Source organism: Juglans regia, chromosome 12 (assembly GCF_001411555.2).
Source record: "Juglans regia cultivar Chandler chromosome 12, Walnut 2.0, whole genome shotgun sequence".
NCBI lineage: Eukaryota > Viridiplantae > Streptophyta > Magnoliopsida > Fagales > Juglandaceae > Juglans > Juglans regia.
In genome coordinates, this window is record NC_049912.1 from 9090393 (window position 1) to 9103366 (window position 12974).

Consider the following 12974-nt stretch of genomic DNA (forward strand, 5'->3'; position numbering starts at 1 on the left):
CAAACAGACCGACCATTCGGTCCGGACCGGATGGAGATTGAGTCCGGTCGGTCTCGGTCCACGTTTTAGAGGATTGAAAAGTTTCGGTCCGGTCCACGGTCCAGGGTTTTTTTGGACCGAGCCGGACCGAATAAAAAATAAAAATAAAAAAATATTTTATATATAAAAAATTGTACAATTAACAATATAAAATTTTAAGTATGTTATTAATACTTGTTAATATTCTATAAATTAATAATATTTTATATATATCTTCATCTAACCTATCACTATTAACAATATAAAATTTAAAATATGTTATTAACATTTGTTAATATTCTATGAATTAACTAATATATAATATCAATTAGTTAATTATATAGTAATTATATAAATTAATAATATGATTTTCATCTAATTTATTATCATTGACCATATAAGATATTTTTTTATTAAGTTTGTTGCATAATTCACATTAATAAGTCACTTAATTTAATTTAGTATTTTAAATAATTTTTTTTATTAATTATTTAAAAAAATAAAAAAAATTAGGCCGGACCAAATGGAGCGACCGGACTGACCGGTCCAATCCCTATGGGTGTTCAGTTAGTCCGGTCTGGAAAAATGATGAACCAAAAATATTCGGTCCATCGCCGGACCGAACCGGACCATTTGCACCCCTAGGCTGTATTGATGCAAGAGCAAAGGCATTTGGCTTTCTTAAGCCAAGCTTTAAAGGGAAAAAATATGCAATTATCAACCTATGAAAAGGAATTTTTGGCTTTGGTCTTGACATTCAAAAAGTGGAGGCCTTATTTGTTGGGTGGTTCATTCATTATTAGAACTGGTCATCATAGCTTGAAGTACTTGTTGGAACAGAAGGTTGGGGCCCCTGCTCAATAGAAGTGGCTCTCTAAATTGCTTGGCTATGAGTTTTCTGTGGAATACAAAAAGAGGGTGGAAAATAAAGTGACAGATGCTTTGTCCAGGAAAGATCAGTGTGAGAATGTTCATTCTGTGCTAGCCATATCTGTTCCAAACCCTACTTGGTTAGAAGAGATTAAAAGGGCATACGCTGAAGATCAAGTGGTGCAGCAGCAATATGTGATTTTGCAGCAGGATCCTACAACAATCTCATCTTTTTCTATTAAAGGAGGAGTTTTGTTCAAGAAAGGAAGGTTGTATATTCCTAATTGTGCTGACTTAAACGTCAGGATATTGCATTTCATTCATGCAAGCCCTGCTGCAGGTCACTCAGGCTTTCATAAGTCATTGCAGAGAGTAAGATCTGATTTCTATTGGCCTGGTATGAAAACTGAGATAAAGAAATTCATCAAGGAGTGTGAAGTTTGCCAAAGAAATAAAGTTGAAAATGTTCACCCAGCTGGGTTGCTTCAACCCTTGAAAGTTCCTCAACCAGTTTGGATTGATATATCTATGGATTTTGTGGAGGGATTACCTATATCTAAATGCTACTCAGTTGTTATGGTGATTGTTGACAGGCTTTCGAAATATGCTCATTTCTTGCATTTAAAACATCCTTTCACAGCAGTTAAAGTGGCCTCAGTTTTCTTTGATCATGTTTTTAAATTACATGGCATGCCAAAATCCATTGTATCAGATCGTGGCTCTACCTTCCTCAGTTCCTTTTGGAAGGAGTTCTTCAAGTTACAAGGTGTGAATTTGGCTTATTCTTCAGCATACCATCCTCAAAGTAATGGTCAAACTGAGGTTGTAAACAAGTGTTTGGAGCAATTTTTAAGGTGCTTTTCAGGTGAAAAACCAAGACAGTGGTCTGAGTGGTTAGCTTTGGTTGAGTGGTGGTACAATACCAGTTTCCATACCTCTACTAAGCTCACTCCCTATAAGGCAGTTTATGGTGTCCCACCCACTCCCCTTCGAGACTATGTTCCAGGTCTCTCATCTAATCAAGCTGTGGAAGAATTGTTGAAGTCTCGTGAATAGATATTAGACATTTTGAAGATATGTTGTTGGCACAAGAGAGAATGAAATTTCAGTATGATAAACAGCATACTGAGAGGACTTTTACAGTGGTGGATTGGGTCTATTTAAGGCTTCAGCCTTATAGACAGAAGTCCTTGGCAATGAGGAGAAACATGAAGCTATCACCTAAGTTTTTTGGTCCTTTTCAAATATTGAAAAGGATTGGACAAGTGGCTTATCGCCTTGAGTTACCTCCCTAATCACAATTACATCTTGTTTTCCACGTCTCTTGTTTAAAGAAGAAGGTTGGACAACATATTTCTCCTTTGACAACATTGCCTCCAGTGAATGTTCAAGGAGAAATTGCACCTGAGCCTCGGAATATTCTACAGCGCTGTAGCAAGAAGGTGAACAACAGAGCAATGGTAGAAGTTTTAGTTCAATGGGAAGGAACTGATGCTGACCAAGCTACATGGGAACCTTATTGGCAACTAAGGCATAGCTTCCCTCACCTTGTGGGCAATGTGCTTTGAAGGGGAGGGGTATGTAAGGGTCCAGAGGTTGAGCAACATTGATGAGATTGTGTGCAGTAGTAGCTAACAATTGTTGAAGGCTCGTGGAAAGAGTCACATGCAGCAGTAGAAATAAGGATGGAAAGTTACTTTTGTTAGTGAAGGGGTTGGCAATACGACAGGTCGTGGTGAAGATGTATTCTTGTTTGTCGTTTTGGTTTAATGAAGTGTAATTGAACGGTGCCGTTCTATTAATTGTCAACTATAAATACAGAAGCTAAGAAGTAAAAGGGCATGAAATGATTCAACAGATTTTCCCTCGCATTCTCTCCTTGTTCTCTTTCTCTCTACATTCTCTGCTGTAATTCTCTCTCTCTTTACTTCTTGGATCTTCTCTCTCTTATTCTTGGTAACTCATACTCAGTAAAAGGGGCTCATTACATTTGATTATCTTTGAGTGTGATTTGTTTTCTCAGAGCTTGCAATAAGTTAAAATAATTTGTGGGTTTCGTTGGGTAAAAGATGGGTAATACAATATCACCAATACTCTCTATGCATACGTTGGTTCGCAAGATCAAGAATTGTTGTGGTGAGATTGTTTCTTTAAGCATTACGATGGATTTCAATGTAAAACTCTTTTAAAACATTGAAATAGTCACCGATGGGTAATTGAGCTTTTTTTTTTTTTTTTTTTTTTTCCTGAGTAATATAAGTTCATAGGTTCTTTGTTTTTAACTTTCTTTTATGTTGCTATTAGTATTATCATTAAAGTTATTCCAACATTTTTTATTTTTATTTTTTGTTTTTTTAACATAATTTTATCTTTTAAATTTGTCTCTGTTTTTTTTTTTAACATAATAAAAGAAAATTAGTCATTACAGTATTTTTTACTCAAAATCTGTTTTATCTTAACCGGTATGCTATGGTAATTGTAACTTAGGTATGAATCTCTCAAACAAGACAAAACCACATACGATTTTGGATAAGCTTTGGTTAGAATCATGATTTGGAGCTTATAGTTCCGGTTTAATTTGTGTTTGATTTGGAGCTTACAGACTAATTGCAAAATCACGCTTCAAGATTCTATAGAATTGTTTGGTTTATAAAGAGATCTCACAAATAATAAAATTTACAAATTGACGTAATTTGATGAGATGCATCAATTCATTGCTAATGCATCATTTTTTTTTTCCTAAAAAAAATGCTACAAATACTAAAAAATGTAAGTTGAAGTTACAAGAGTGGAATAGCTTCAATCATATTAGAATTGGATGACCATTGCACCAAAAGGGTGAGCTATATGTGTCTGTATGTGTGTGTGTGTGTGTGATTTGCTGCTCTAGGAACTTCTGTTGCCCTTCAAATAGTCATGAAGTCATAAAAACTGCAATTTATGGGTATGATCCGGCCTCACCGCCTCGTTGATCAAATTTAATCTCTGGGTTGCAAATTCCCCTCTGAAATTCCGAGATGTAATCAGCATCTGTAGTAGGAGATAATCATGATGCTTCTTGTCATTCCTATAACGCCATATTGAACAGTAGTACATTGAGAGTGCTACAAGAAGAACAAATACATGAGAAGCATTGCAAGACAATCCAAAACATGCATGATGGGTGATATAAATCATGGATTTAACTAAGAGATGATCTAGCATTTATCCAATTTGATGCATGCAGTATGTTAAAAGGGTAAGATTTAAATTAAATTTAGAGGCCATCATGGTGGAAATATCCAGATTATGTGCATAAATGTGTGAAGGAGGAGGAGGGCAAGGTCGGAATGGTAAAGGTGGCATTTGAAATCTCCTTAATTAATGGGAATTAGATGGTAGTAATGGTGGAAAAGATGTTTGTAGTGCATGCATAATATATAGCAATTTTGATACACATGAAAGATCCACCATGCTATTTTCCACAAGAGAAACTTGTGGTGGACCAATTTTATTTATTTATAAATATTCTTAGTACCTGTGATGATGTTTTTGGTTAATATGCCCATCGCAGTTTCTAAATCCATTACATAGGCCTCTTGCCAACTTATAATTATGCAGAGTATATCCAATTTCATGATTGGATTATTTGGTTTTGAATATACATTTACAGGAAAGATGCTTAAAACAAATAACTATATGGAAGATTCCTTATTTTTCAAAGTCCTTGTCTCAAGCTTGCTCTAAACATGAAATTAAGCAGCCATTTATTCATATTATCCACATAAGATAATTTGACTGAGCTAAGGGTAAGCAAGAAGTCCCACTTCAATGTTGCACACTTTTGTTTGTTGTGATTGATGACTTATAGCAGCTCATGAATCTTGCTATAAACTCTGCGAAAGATAATGGAAGAAAGAAAATTGGTCACAATAAAGGAAAATGAGGGAAGTGTTCTTTAATTGTTGTTTATTCTCTAGCATTAAGGAGAAAACATTCTCTCTCTTATTAGATTGATGTTGGTGAGGCCATCACAATAGAAGGAAAATATTTCATGAGGCTATAAGAATGACATAAAACATCATGATATATTACAAACATCGAGTGGAATGGAAGTTCTTAGAGGCAGTGATGTTAAGGCTTGGTTTCTGTGAGAAATGGGTGAAGCTTATCATGAAATGTGTCTGTTCTGTGACTTACTCAGTGCTGATTAATGGAAAGGTAGGTCATATTTTTAAGCCCTCAAGGGGGTTAAGGCAGGGTGACCCTTTGTCACCCTACCTTTTCATCATCTGTGCTGATTGGCTCAGCTCGATGCTTAACTTTCATGAGAAACAGAAATTTATCAGAGGTGTGCAAGTGACTCGAGGGGGAACAAGTATCAATCATCTTCTCTTTGCAAATGATTGTATACTGTTTGGAAGAGCTAAATTGGAAGAATGGAACAAGATTCAAGTGCTGTTGAACAGATATGAAAAAGCTTCAGGACAGTTTCTGAACAAAGGGAAGACATCAGTTTTTTTCAGTAGCAACACCAAGGAGGAGGACAAGAGAAGGATCATGGTGGCTGGGGCTTCTGTTGCTTGTGTTAGTTATGAGAAATATTTAGGTCTTCCAGCTCTTGTAGGAAGATCTAAGTACAATACTTTTAGAGCCTTAAAAGAAAGAGTCTGGCAGAGGATTTTCAGTTGGAAAAACAGCTTTCTTTCACAAGCTGGAAAGGAAGTTTTGATAAAGGTTGTGCTCCAATCTATCCCTACGTATACTATGAGTGTGTTTAAGCTTCCCAAGAAGCTGTGCAAGGATATGAATGGTTTATTTTCGAGATTCTGGTGGGGAAAGCAGCATAAGGATGGGGGTTTTCAATGGAGAAAATGGGAACACTTGGGAATGCAAAAAGGGAAGGGAGGCCTGGGATTTAGGGACTTGGAGAGTTTTAATTTAGCTTTCTTAGCTAATGGAGGATTCTAAAGTATCCTGATTCTTTAGCAGCTGTGGTTTTTAAGGAAAAGTATTTTAGGCAATCAAATTTTATGGAGGTAAAACTTTGCTATCAACCTTCATTAATATGGAGGAGTATTTGGTCTGCAAGAGATCTGCTTCAAGAGGGCTTAAGGTGGAGAGTGGGGGATGGGAGTAAGATTCAGATTTGGGGCTCAAAATGGCTGCCAACCCCATCATCCTTTTCAGTTCAGTCACCAGTTTCTGTACTGAGGGAAGATTCAAAGGTGGAAGAGTTGATTGACAAACAGAGTAGGGAATGGGATGAAGGAAGCATTAGAGCTATTTTTTCAAGTGAAGAGGCTGAGCAAATTCTTAATATTCCCTTGTGCAGAGGCAATGTAGAAGATAAGATAATATGGGGTCCATCAAAGAAAGGTGCTTTTACTGTCAGCAGTGCCTATTACTTGCAACTTGAAAGACTGAGAAACAGAAGAGGTGCATGCTCAGATGAAGAAATGGAAGACAAGAGATGGAGGAATATTTGGGATCTTGAAGTACCAGGAGTGATCAAGTTATTCTTATGGAAAGAAGGAATAACTTGCTACCCACCAAGAAGAACTTATTCAAAAGTAAAGTTGTGCAAGATCCAAGATGCCCCATCTGTTTTGCAGATGAAGAGTCAGTCATGCATGCTCTCTGGGAATGCACAGAAGCAAACGATATTTGGGCTGATGAGAGGAGTATAGTTCAGAAATAGAGTTGTAAGGAGGTTGATTTTATGCAGCTGCGGGAGAAGTTGATGGCAAGATTGAATGTGTCCCAGCTTGAAGAGATGGCAGTTCTTTTCAGGAGAGTGTGGTTCAGGAGGAATGAAAGTGTTTTTGAGGAGAGACTCTTGTCCTAGGAAAATACTTATTTCACCAAAAGAAGGTCTTGAAGAGTACAAGAATTCACAAAGGATACAGAGGATGGATGACCATCTATCAAGTGAAGTTAACAACAGACATAATGGCAGAAACCAGAGGCTGATTTCGTTAAGGTTAACTGGTATGCATCATTAGACTTGAAGAGAAAGAAAATGGGAGCTGGAATTATGATTAGAGATGAGAAGGGAGAGGCAATGGTGGCTGTTTGTGATCAGAGGAAGTATGTTCAGAACCCAACAGTAGCAGAATGTCATGCACTCTGGAAGGCTTTGGAGCTGTGTAATGATTTAAACATTCAAAAGGCTATGTTTGAAGGAGATGCAAAAAATACAGTGGCTCATACACTAGCTAAGGAAGCTTTGAAGGTAGTAGAAGCTAGAATATGGATTGAAGAAATTCCAGCTTTTATTGTAAACTGTCAGGAAAAAGACAAACTATGTAATGCTTAAAGTTTGATTAATGAAGTATTGAGGTTTATTTCAATTTATATATATTACAAACTAGCAGTTGTTTTACCTTCGATCCTCAGAAATTGTTGAACAATATTCCTTCTCATTGGTTCATGAGCTCCTTTGCCAGTTTCCTCGGATTTATTGTTTGCAAAGGCCAATTTCTGACTTTCAAATAAATTTTCATCAACCCTCTAGAGACAAGAAAACAAGCTACAAGTTAGAAAGAAAAGAAGTTTGCCTATTGAAACAAGTGTGATCAGTGGTTCAATACACAAAGTCTAAGATCATACACTGTATTCCTCATACAGTTTATCAATTTGTTGTTTTAATTCCTCTTGTGCATGCTTCTTTAGCTCTTTTACCAGAAACTGCATGCATATTAGGAAAATTTCATTAGAATGATATAAATACAAGACACATTGATTCTGCTACAGCTGCATGCATTCAACAGTACTTGTTTACCTTGAACATAGAGTCGGGGGATACATCATGCTCTATGAGATTTTGAAGCATCCCACGAATCATATATAACCTCAGATTAATAAGAAATAATCAATTTAATTAGTAGAAGATGATAGGAGATCTTTCTTTATAAATGATGATAAGAAAATGATCCCAGCTACAAAATTGGACTTTATATTCAACTCAAATTGCGTTACAAGTTAGCTAGGCGTCCGATATCGTGGTTTAATTTACATAACTATGATGGCAAAACAGCTGCTTACTGTTTTGGACTTTGCTCTTCTACTATATTCTTAGCAATATTTGCAATGTCATCTTCCCATCCAGTCAAAATTTCTAGATCTTCTTGAAAGGGATAACTGCAATCACACGTAATTAGGGAAAAAAAAAATCACACATTGATAGTAAGGAAAATGATTAAGCATAATGAATGGTTGAAGATTACTCTTACTTGACCAACCAAGAGGCCTCAAATGATCGAATGGCTTGACGAAGATTATTTTTCGACTTCTCTGCAAATTTTTCAGCCAATCGATGTGGCAATTCTATGCCTTCTTGTTTAGCTATGAACTCCAAAACTTCAACAATCTAGAAATTTTTAGCATGTGTTTATCAAACTCTAGTCAACCATGCATACATGTTGGTAAACCAATAGAAATTTATAGAAAATTTCTAACCTCTTTACGTGAAGGTGGTACCAGCTGAACAACTGTGCAAATTGTTTTGATGGGTTGAAGTTTTGAGAGATCAGAGCAACAGAAGAAAACCTTATTACATCCTTTATACCGTTCCAATAGCCACTTTATGTATAGTAGGGCATCTGTAGATAGCTTTTCTGCCTCGTATAAAATAATTGCTGCAAAGGCAAGGCAATGAATATCTATGTAGGACTTTACTTCAATAGCATTTTGAAACCCTTTTTTGAAAGTTTGTGAATCTACCTCGGCAATTGTCAGAGTCACAAGGCAAACCTTTGATAGAAATCATATTTTGTGTTTCCTTGATAAGTTCAACAACGACATGCTTCTCATAGCCCTTTAGTTCAGAGAGATTGACTTCAATGTGCCGGGGAGATTGCTTTACATTTACTTGGATCTTACCCAACATTTCACCCTGTCATATGTTTTGGCTAAAGGTTACTCCTTTTTATTAGAAAACCCAAATAAAAATATCAAACTTGTCTACACATTGTCTAGTTCTCATTTCCAAAAGCAGTTTCTATATTACTGAAAGCCAAAAAGAAGGAAAATGATTTGAAGTTTTACTGTTAGGACTAGAAATACTTTCAATAAATTCTCCAAATTGTTTCATGGATGGAAGAGTTTCACTTCTATCATATGTAAAGTAGAAAACCATATCAGTTTCATTGTATTTTACTCAAAAAAGATCCTCTGTTTTTTAAATTTTGACCAGAAAATGTTATCCAAGCTATAAATAGACTTATATTTGGAATTGGCTTTCGTACCCTTCAATGAATGATTCATATAAAAGAAATGAGGATGCCTTCCTCATAAATCAGCCAAGTGGCTACCGGATAAAAGAGGGTTCTAGCCGAGGGGCCATGAGTCTAAGGTGCCGTTTGGTTGGTGAGTTGATATGAAAGTTGAATAAAATATTATTATAATATTATTTTTTAATATTATTATTTTTTTTAGATTTGAAAAAAGTTGAATTATTTATTATATTTTGTGTGAGAATTTGAAAAAATTGTAATGATGAGATGAAACACTTCTTGTATCCAAACGGGGCCTAACTCCCAGTGGCAGGCCAATCCTAGAGGGGAAAAGAGAATCTACTTGGTGGACGGGACCCAAAATCTCAAGGTGCATGCCCGGGGCGGGGGGGTTTGAAGAAAATCCACATGATGATTTCTTGGTGGCCATAATGGCAGGGGTGGCAATTCGTGCACGTGGGTCGAAAATGGATGTATATGCAATCACGAAATCCCTATGGCCATAATCTTGCAAATAAGTAATAAGCATGCATGGAGAAAATAATACATGAATTGATAAATGCAAATAATGCATGTGTCTTGGAGGATTAGCTGAAAATTGATGTAAAACCAGTCCCTATAATGTAGGAGCTTAAATACATGCTAGAAGCTGCTTATTATGTATATTAGATGGATATCCATCTGGTAAGCATAATCAAAGAGGATCGATAAGAGTCAATCTTGGAGGCCAGACCTCTCCTAAATGCATGCTTGATGATTACGTTGCTGTTAATGCTAATCCTCCTTTGGGACCCTATAAATACCCTGTAAGACCTTTGTCACAATTCACACCCTCAAAGCTCTGGGTCAAAATTCCCTCTAGAAAAAAGAGAAATTTTCAAGCGAACCAGATAAGAGATGAATTCTCTTGAGCAATGGGCCAATGCTATCATGGTCAAGAAAGCAAGTAGCAAATGGAGGATGATTTTAGAATATCTTGACCTGAACAAGGATATTTTAGAATATTTTAGAATATCTTAGAGAAATGTTCTAAGATATATAGTTTTCCATTGCCATTCATATATAGATCTCTTATTGAACTTGATTTTCATCCATGCACAAGGATTATTCTATTATATGGTGATCATGCTCTTTAGATTGAAGAATATTTGAGCGATATACAAATGGTTTGTAAAAGCCATGTTCAATTGATGTATTGTGAGGAATATAAAGGTGTACTATGTGGAAGTTATTCTTGTTGACTTAAGACCAAACACAAGACATCGGATTGAAGACCCCAAATTCAATACATCTTGTAGATGAATATTCAAGTTAAACATCAAGCCCAACATTTGCACAAGTTGGGAAGAAAAATCATATTCATAATCATTTTAGCTGACAGGTCTTGTCAAGTCAACTAAACAAGAATAACTTCCATTTGGACATGTGATAAAAAAAAAATACCTTCAAGTTAAATGCCTTGCATTCGTCCCTCACCTGTAAAATACAAAGAAAACATATTATTCACAGCATCATTTTATATATACTGGCTATCCCAAAACAATGCATCCGAATATTACAGTATCAAAGTATTCTATTTCAATACTTGAACCAACAACGGTCCCACGATTGGAACCCAAAACTTTGCTAATCTCGATGTTAGTTACTTTCCCTACAGAACCTAACTTGAAACTTAGAGGAGCTGACGAGAACTCATCATTCGATCTTCTTCTTATGGTTGGTTGATTGGTTGCCTTTGTAAGGTCCCAATAGAAGGCCTAAACCACTTGGTCTATATTCTAAAAGAACTAGTCAATGATACAATTAGAGCTTCATTAGAACTTTATAAAGAGCAAGAACTTCTTCTTCCCAAGCAATATGGGATTTCATACTCCACCTACCATTATCTTTATCATAAGGGGTATCATAGCCTATCTTACCTCACTATAACTCGGTCTGATCTCTCTTATTCCATTCAAAGTATTCAACCAATTTAGAGACAAACAAGCAATAAACTTCCCATCTTGTAGCTACCAAGGGATATTTTTTCTCGCTTCTTTTTCTCTATATATCATTCTAAGATTCAATCCGGCACTCTTCGAACACACAAACATATATATTAATTACTACATACCTGTACTCTGTCAGGTCCAAAAGCCTCTCGAAGCATAGCCCATATCATGGTTCTCTTCCCCACGCCCGGTGGCCCCTCAAATATAATATGGCCACATCCTCCCTCTCTGATCTAAAAATTACCAAACACAAATTGCAATGAAAATAATAACTCAAAGAATTCCTTGTTTTGTAACTGTATAGCAGTTCAATAAAATCATATATAGCAAGTATCAGAGACATGTATTAAAGCAGAATAAGGAGTCTAACCAAAGCTAGTAGCTCCATGGCTTTTTCTCGATTGCAAATGAAGTCGTCCAAGGCCTTGGGTTGGTACTTGTTTGCCCATACAAACTCGCGGTTATTCCTCATCTTTTTGTTGCCATCTTTCTCATTTATGATTCGGTCTTTTGATTTGGATGGCTGCAATACTAGGCCGGTTGGTATTTTGGGTGCGGGTTTTTCCGCACTCTCTCTCAAGAGCTTCTTTTCAACTAACAAATCATTAGCATCGCCTTTACCGATGATTTCGTTCCTTCCTTCACTCATCTCCTTCAAAACCCTCGTCTTTGTCCTTGGTGCTGCCGATGCTGATGGTGTCTGAGTCAAGAAAGGAGAGTACTTGTTTGCCATTGGATTGGCTTTGGATGGCTGCATTACTACAGTTGTTACGGCTGCGGGTTCTGCTACTCTCTCCCTCAATGGCTTCTCCTTAGCTAACAAAGCATGGACATCGCCGACGGTCGTCTCCTTCCTTTCTTCAGCAATCGTACTCTTCTCCTTCAACACCGTCACAGTCGCCCTAGGTGACGATGCTGATGGTGATGAAGAAGGGAAGAAAGGAGTGCGACCTGCAGATTTCATCGTGGCATAGGTTGCAGGCTTGCTGGTCTCATCTCTCTTAATTTTAACACTAAAGCAATTAGAACTCAGATCTCGAATTCTAAAGATGAAGGTGGAGAGAGAGCTAGAGGTAGAGGTAGCAACACTGTCTGAGTCACTTTTGCGTCCAGAACTGATTCCAGAAGTCAATTTTGGCGTTTTGGTAATTAGAGAATCATAATACACTCCTTTGTAATATGGAGTGGAATTGGAGTAAGCGTCGTCGACATTAATGGCGGCAATTCTTCTGTTGTGAACCTCAAGATCCTTCTCTTTCAAATACGAACGCCTGGAGGCCACCAAGGATTGGCTTTTAATGCCATTAATAATCCTTTCTAGTAGTGGGGAGCGCAGAGAGTATTTTGACTTTGATGGAGGAGTTGAAGATGGTGAGTGGTTGGAATTACTAGGCAAGCCAGAGTGAGAGCAGATTGTTGTGGAGAGGGATGGATCAGAAGAAGATCGTGGGATTGATGATTGGATCGGCATTAATTGCACTGCTTGAACTGTGTTGTTGTAGATTATGTTCTTCGTAGGGGATGGAAGATTATTGCATGGAGATATGTTTACGATGAAACAGAGGGACGATCTTTTGTTTCATTGCCTTTTAGCATGGGAAATATAGAGATGGAGACGATATCCATGAATGGTGATGACAACTCCAATGTATGGGTGGGTGGGGGGACACATAACTCTCATAAGGTGTCGACACCTTGAAGAATAACAAATTAATTGGTTTTTAGTAGTTCTTGATCATGGGTAGGCTAACGACCAATGTTGACAAAATCTATATAATATTGAAAAATTCTATTCATAAGTCACTATTTACTATTTCACACTCTACATTTTATAAAAAGTACTCTCACACTATAAAAAAAAATAATTATAGATATAAGA

The 12974-nt window shown here is 36.7% G+C and overlaps 1 protein-coding gene across 5 annotated transcripts; it reads right to left on the reverse strand.

Moving 5' to 3' along the window:
• Positions 1 to 3599: 3599 nt before the first annotated feature.
• On the reverse strand, positions 3600 to 12715 carry LOC109001537. 5 transcript variants are annotated; one of them, XM_018978899.2, is made up of 12 exons: positions 11466 to 12707; positions 11218 to 11328; positions 10548 to 10580; positions 8593 to 8764; positions 8329 to 8507; positions 8103 to 8239; positions 7915 to 8010; positions 7652 to 7721; positions 7480 to 7557; positions 7254 to 7380; positions 4695 to 4763; positions 3889 to 3992 (listed from the first exon to the last, which is right to left on the reverse strand). In XM_018978899.2, exons 1-11 carry the CDS (start codon positions 12564 to 12566, stop codon positions 4696 to 4698), a joined length of 2172 nt encoding a protein of 723 aa, XP_018834444.1. In that variant the 5' UTR covers positions 12567 to 12707; the 3' UTR covers positions 3889 to 3992; position 4695. The 5 variants fall into 5 exon arrangements, 4 of the variants coding, with proteins under 4 accessions (XP_018834418.1, XP_018834456.1, XP_018834444.1 ...); XM_018978906.2 differs by having other exon boundaries at positions 3901 to 3955; XR_004797754.1 differs by having other exon boundaries at positions 3956 to 3992; positions 4406 to 4763; positions 11466 to 12715.
• Between the last annotated feature and the right edge of the window lie 259 nt (positions 12716 to 12974).

Excerpts from the sequence above, each read along its gene's own strand:
- LOC109001537 (XM_018978873.2), bottom strand. The coding sequence starts at position 12,566 with ATGCCGATCCAATCATCAATCCCACGATCTTCTTCTGATCCATCCCTC. Across the intron at positions 8,765-10,547 it reads GCAAGGCATTTAACTTGAAG|GGTGAAATGTTGGGTAAGAT; the intron begins GTATTTTTTTTT and ends AACATATGACAG. Across the intron at positions 7,558-7,651 it reads CCCCCGACTCTATGTTCAAG|TTTCTGGTAAAAGAGCTAAA; the intron begins GTAAACAAGTAC and ends ATATGCATGCAG.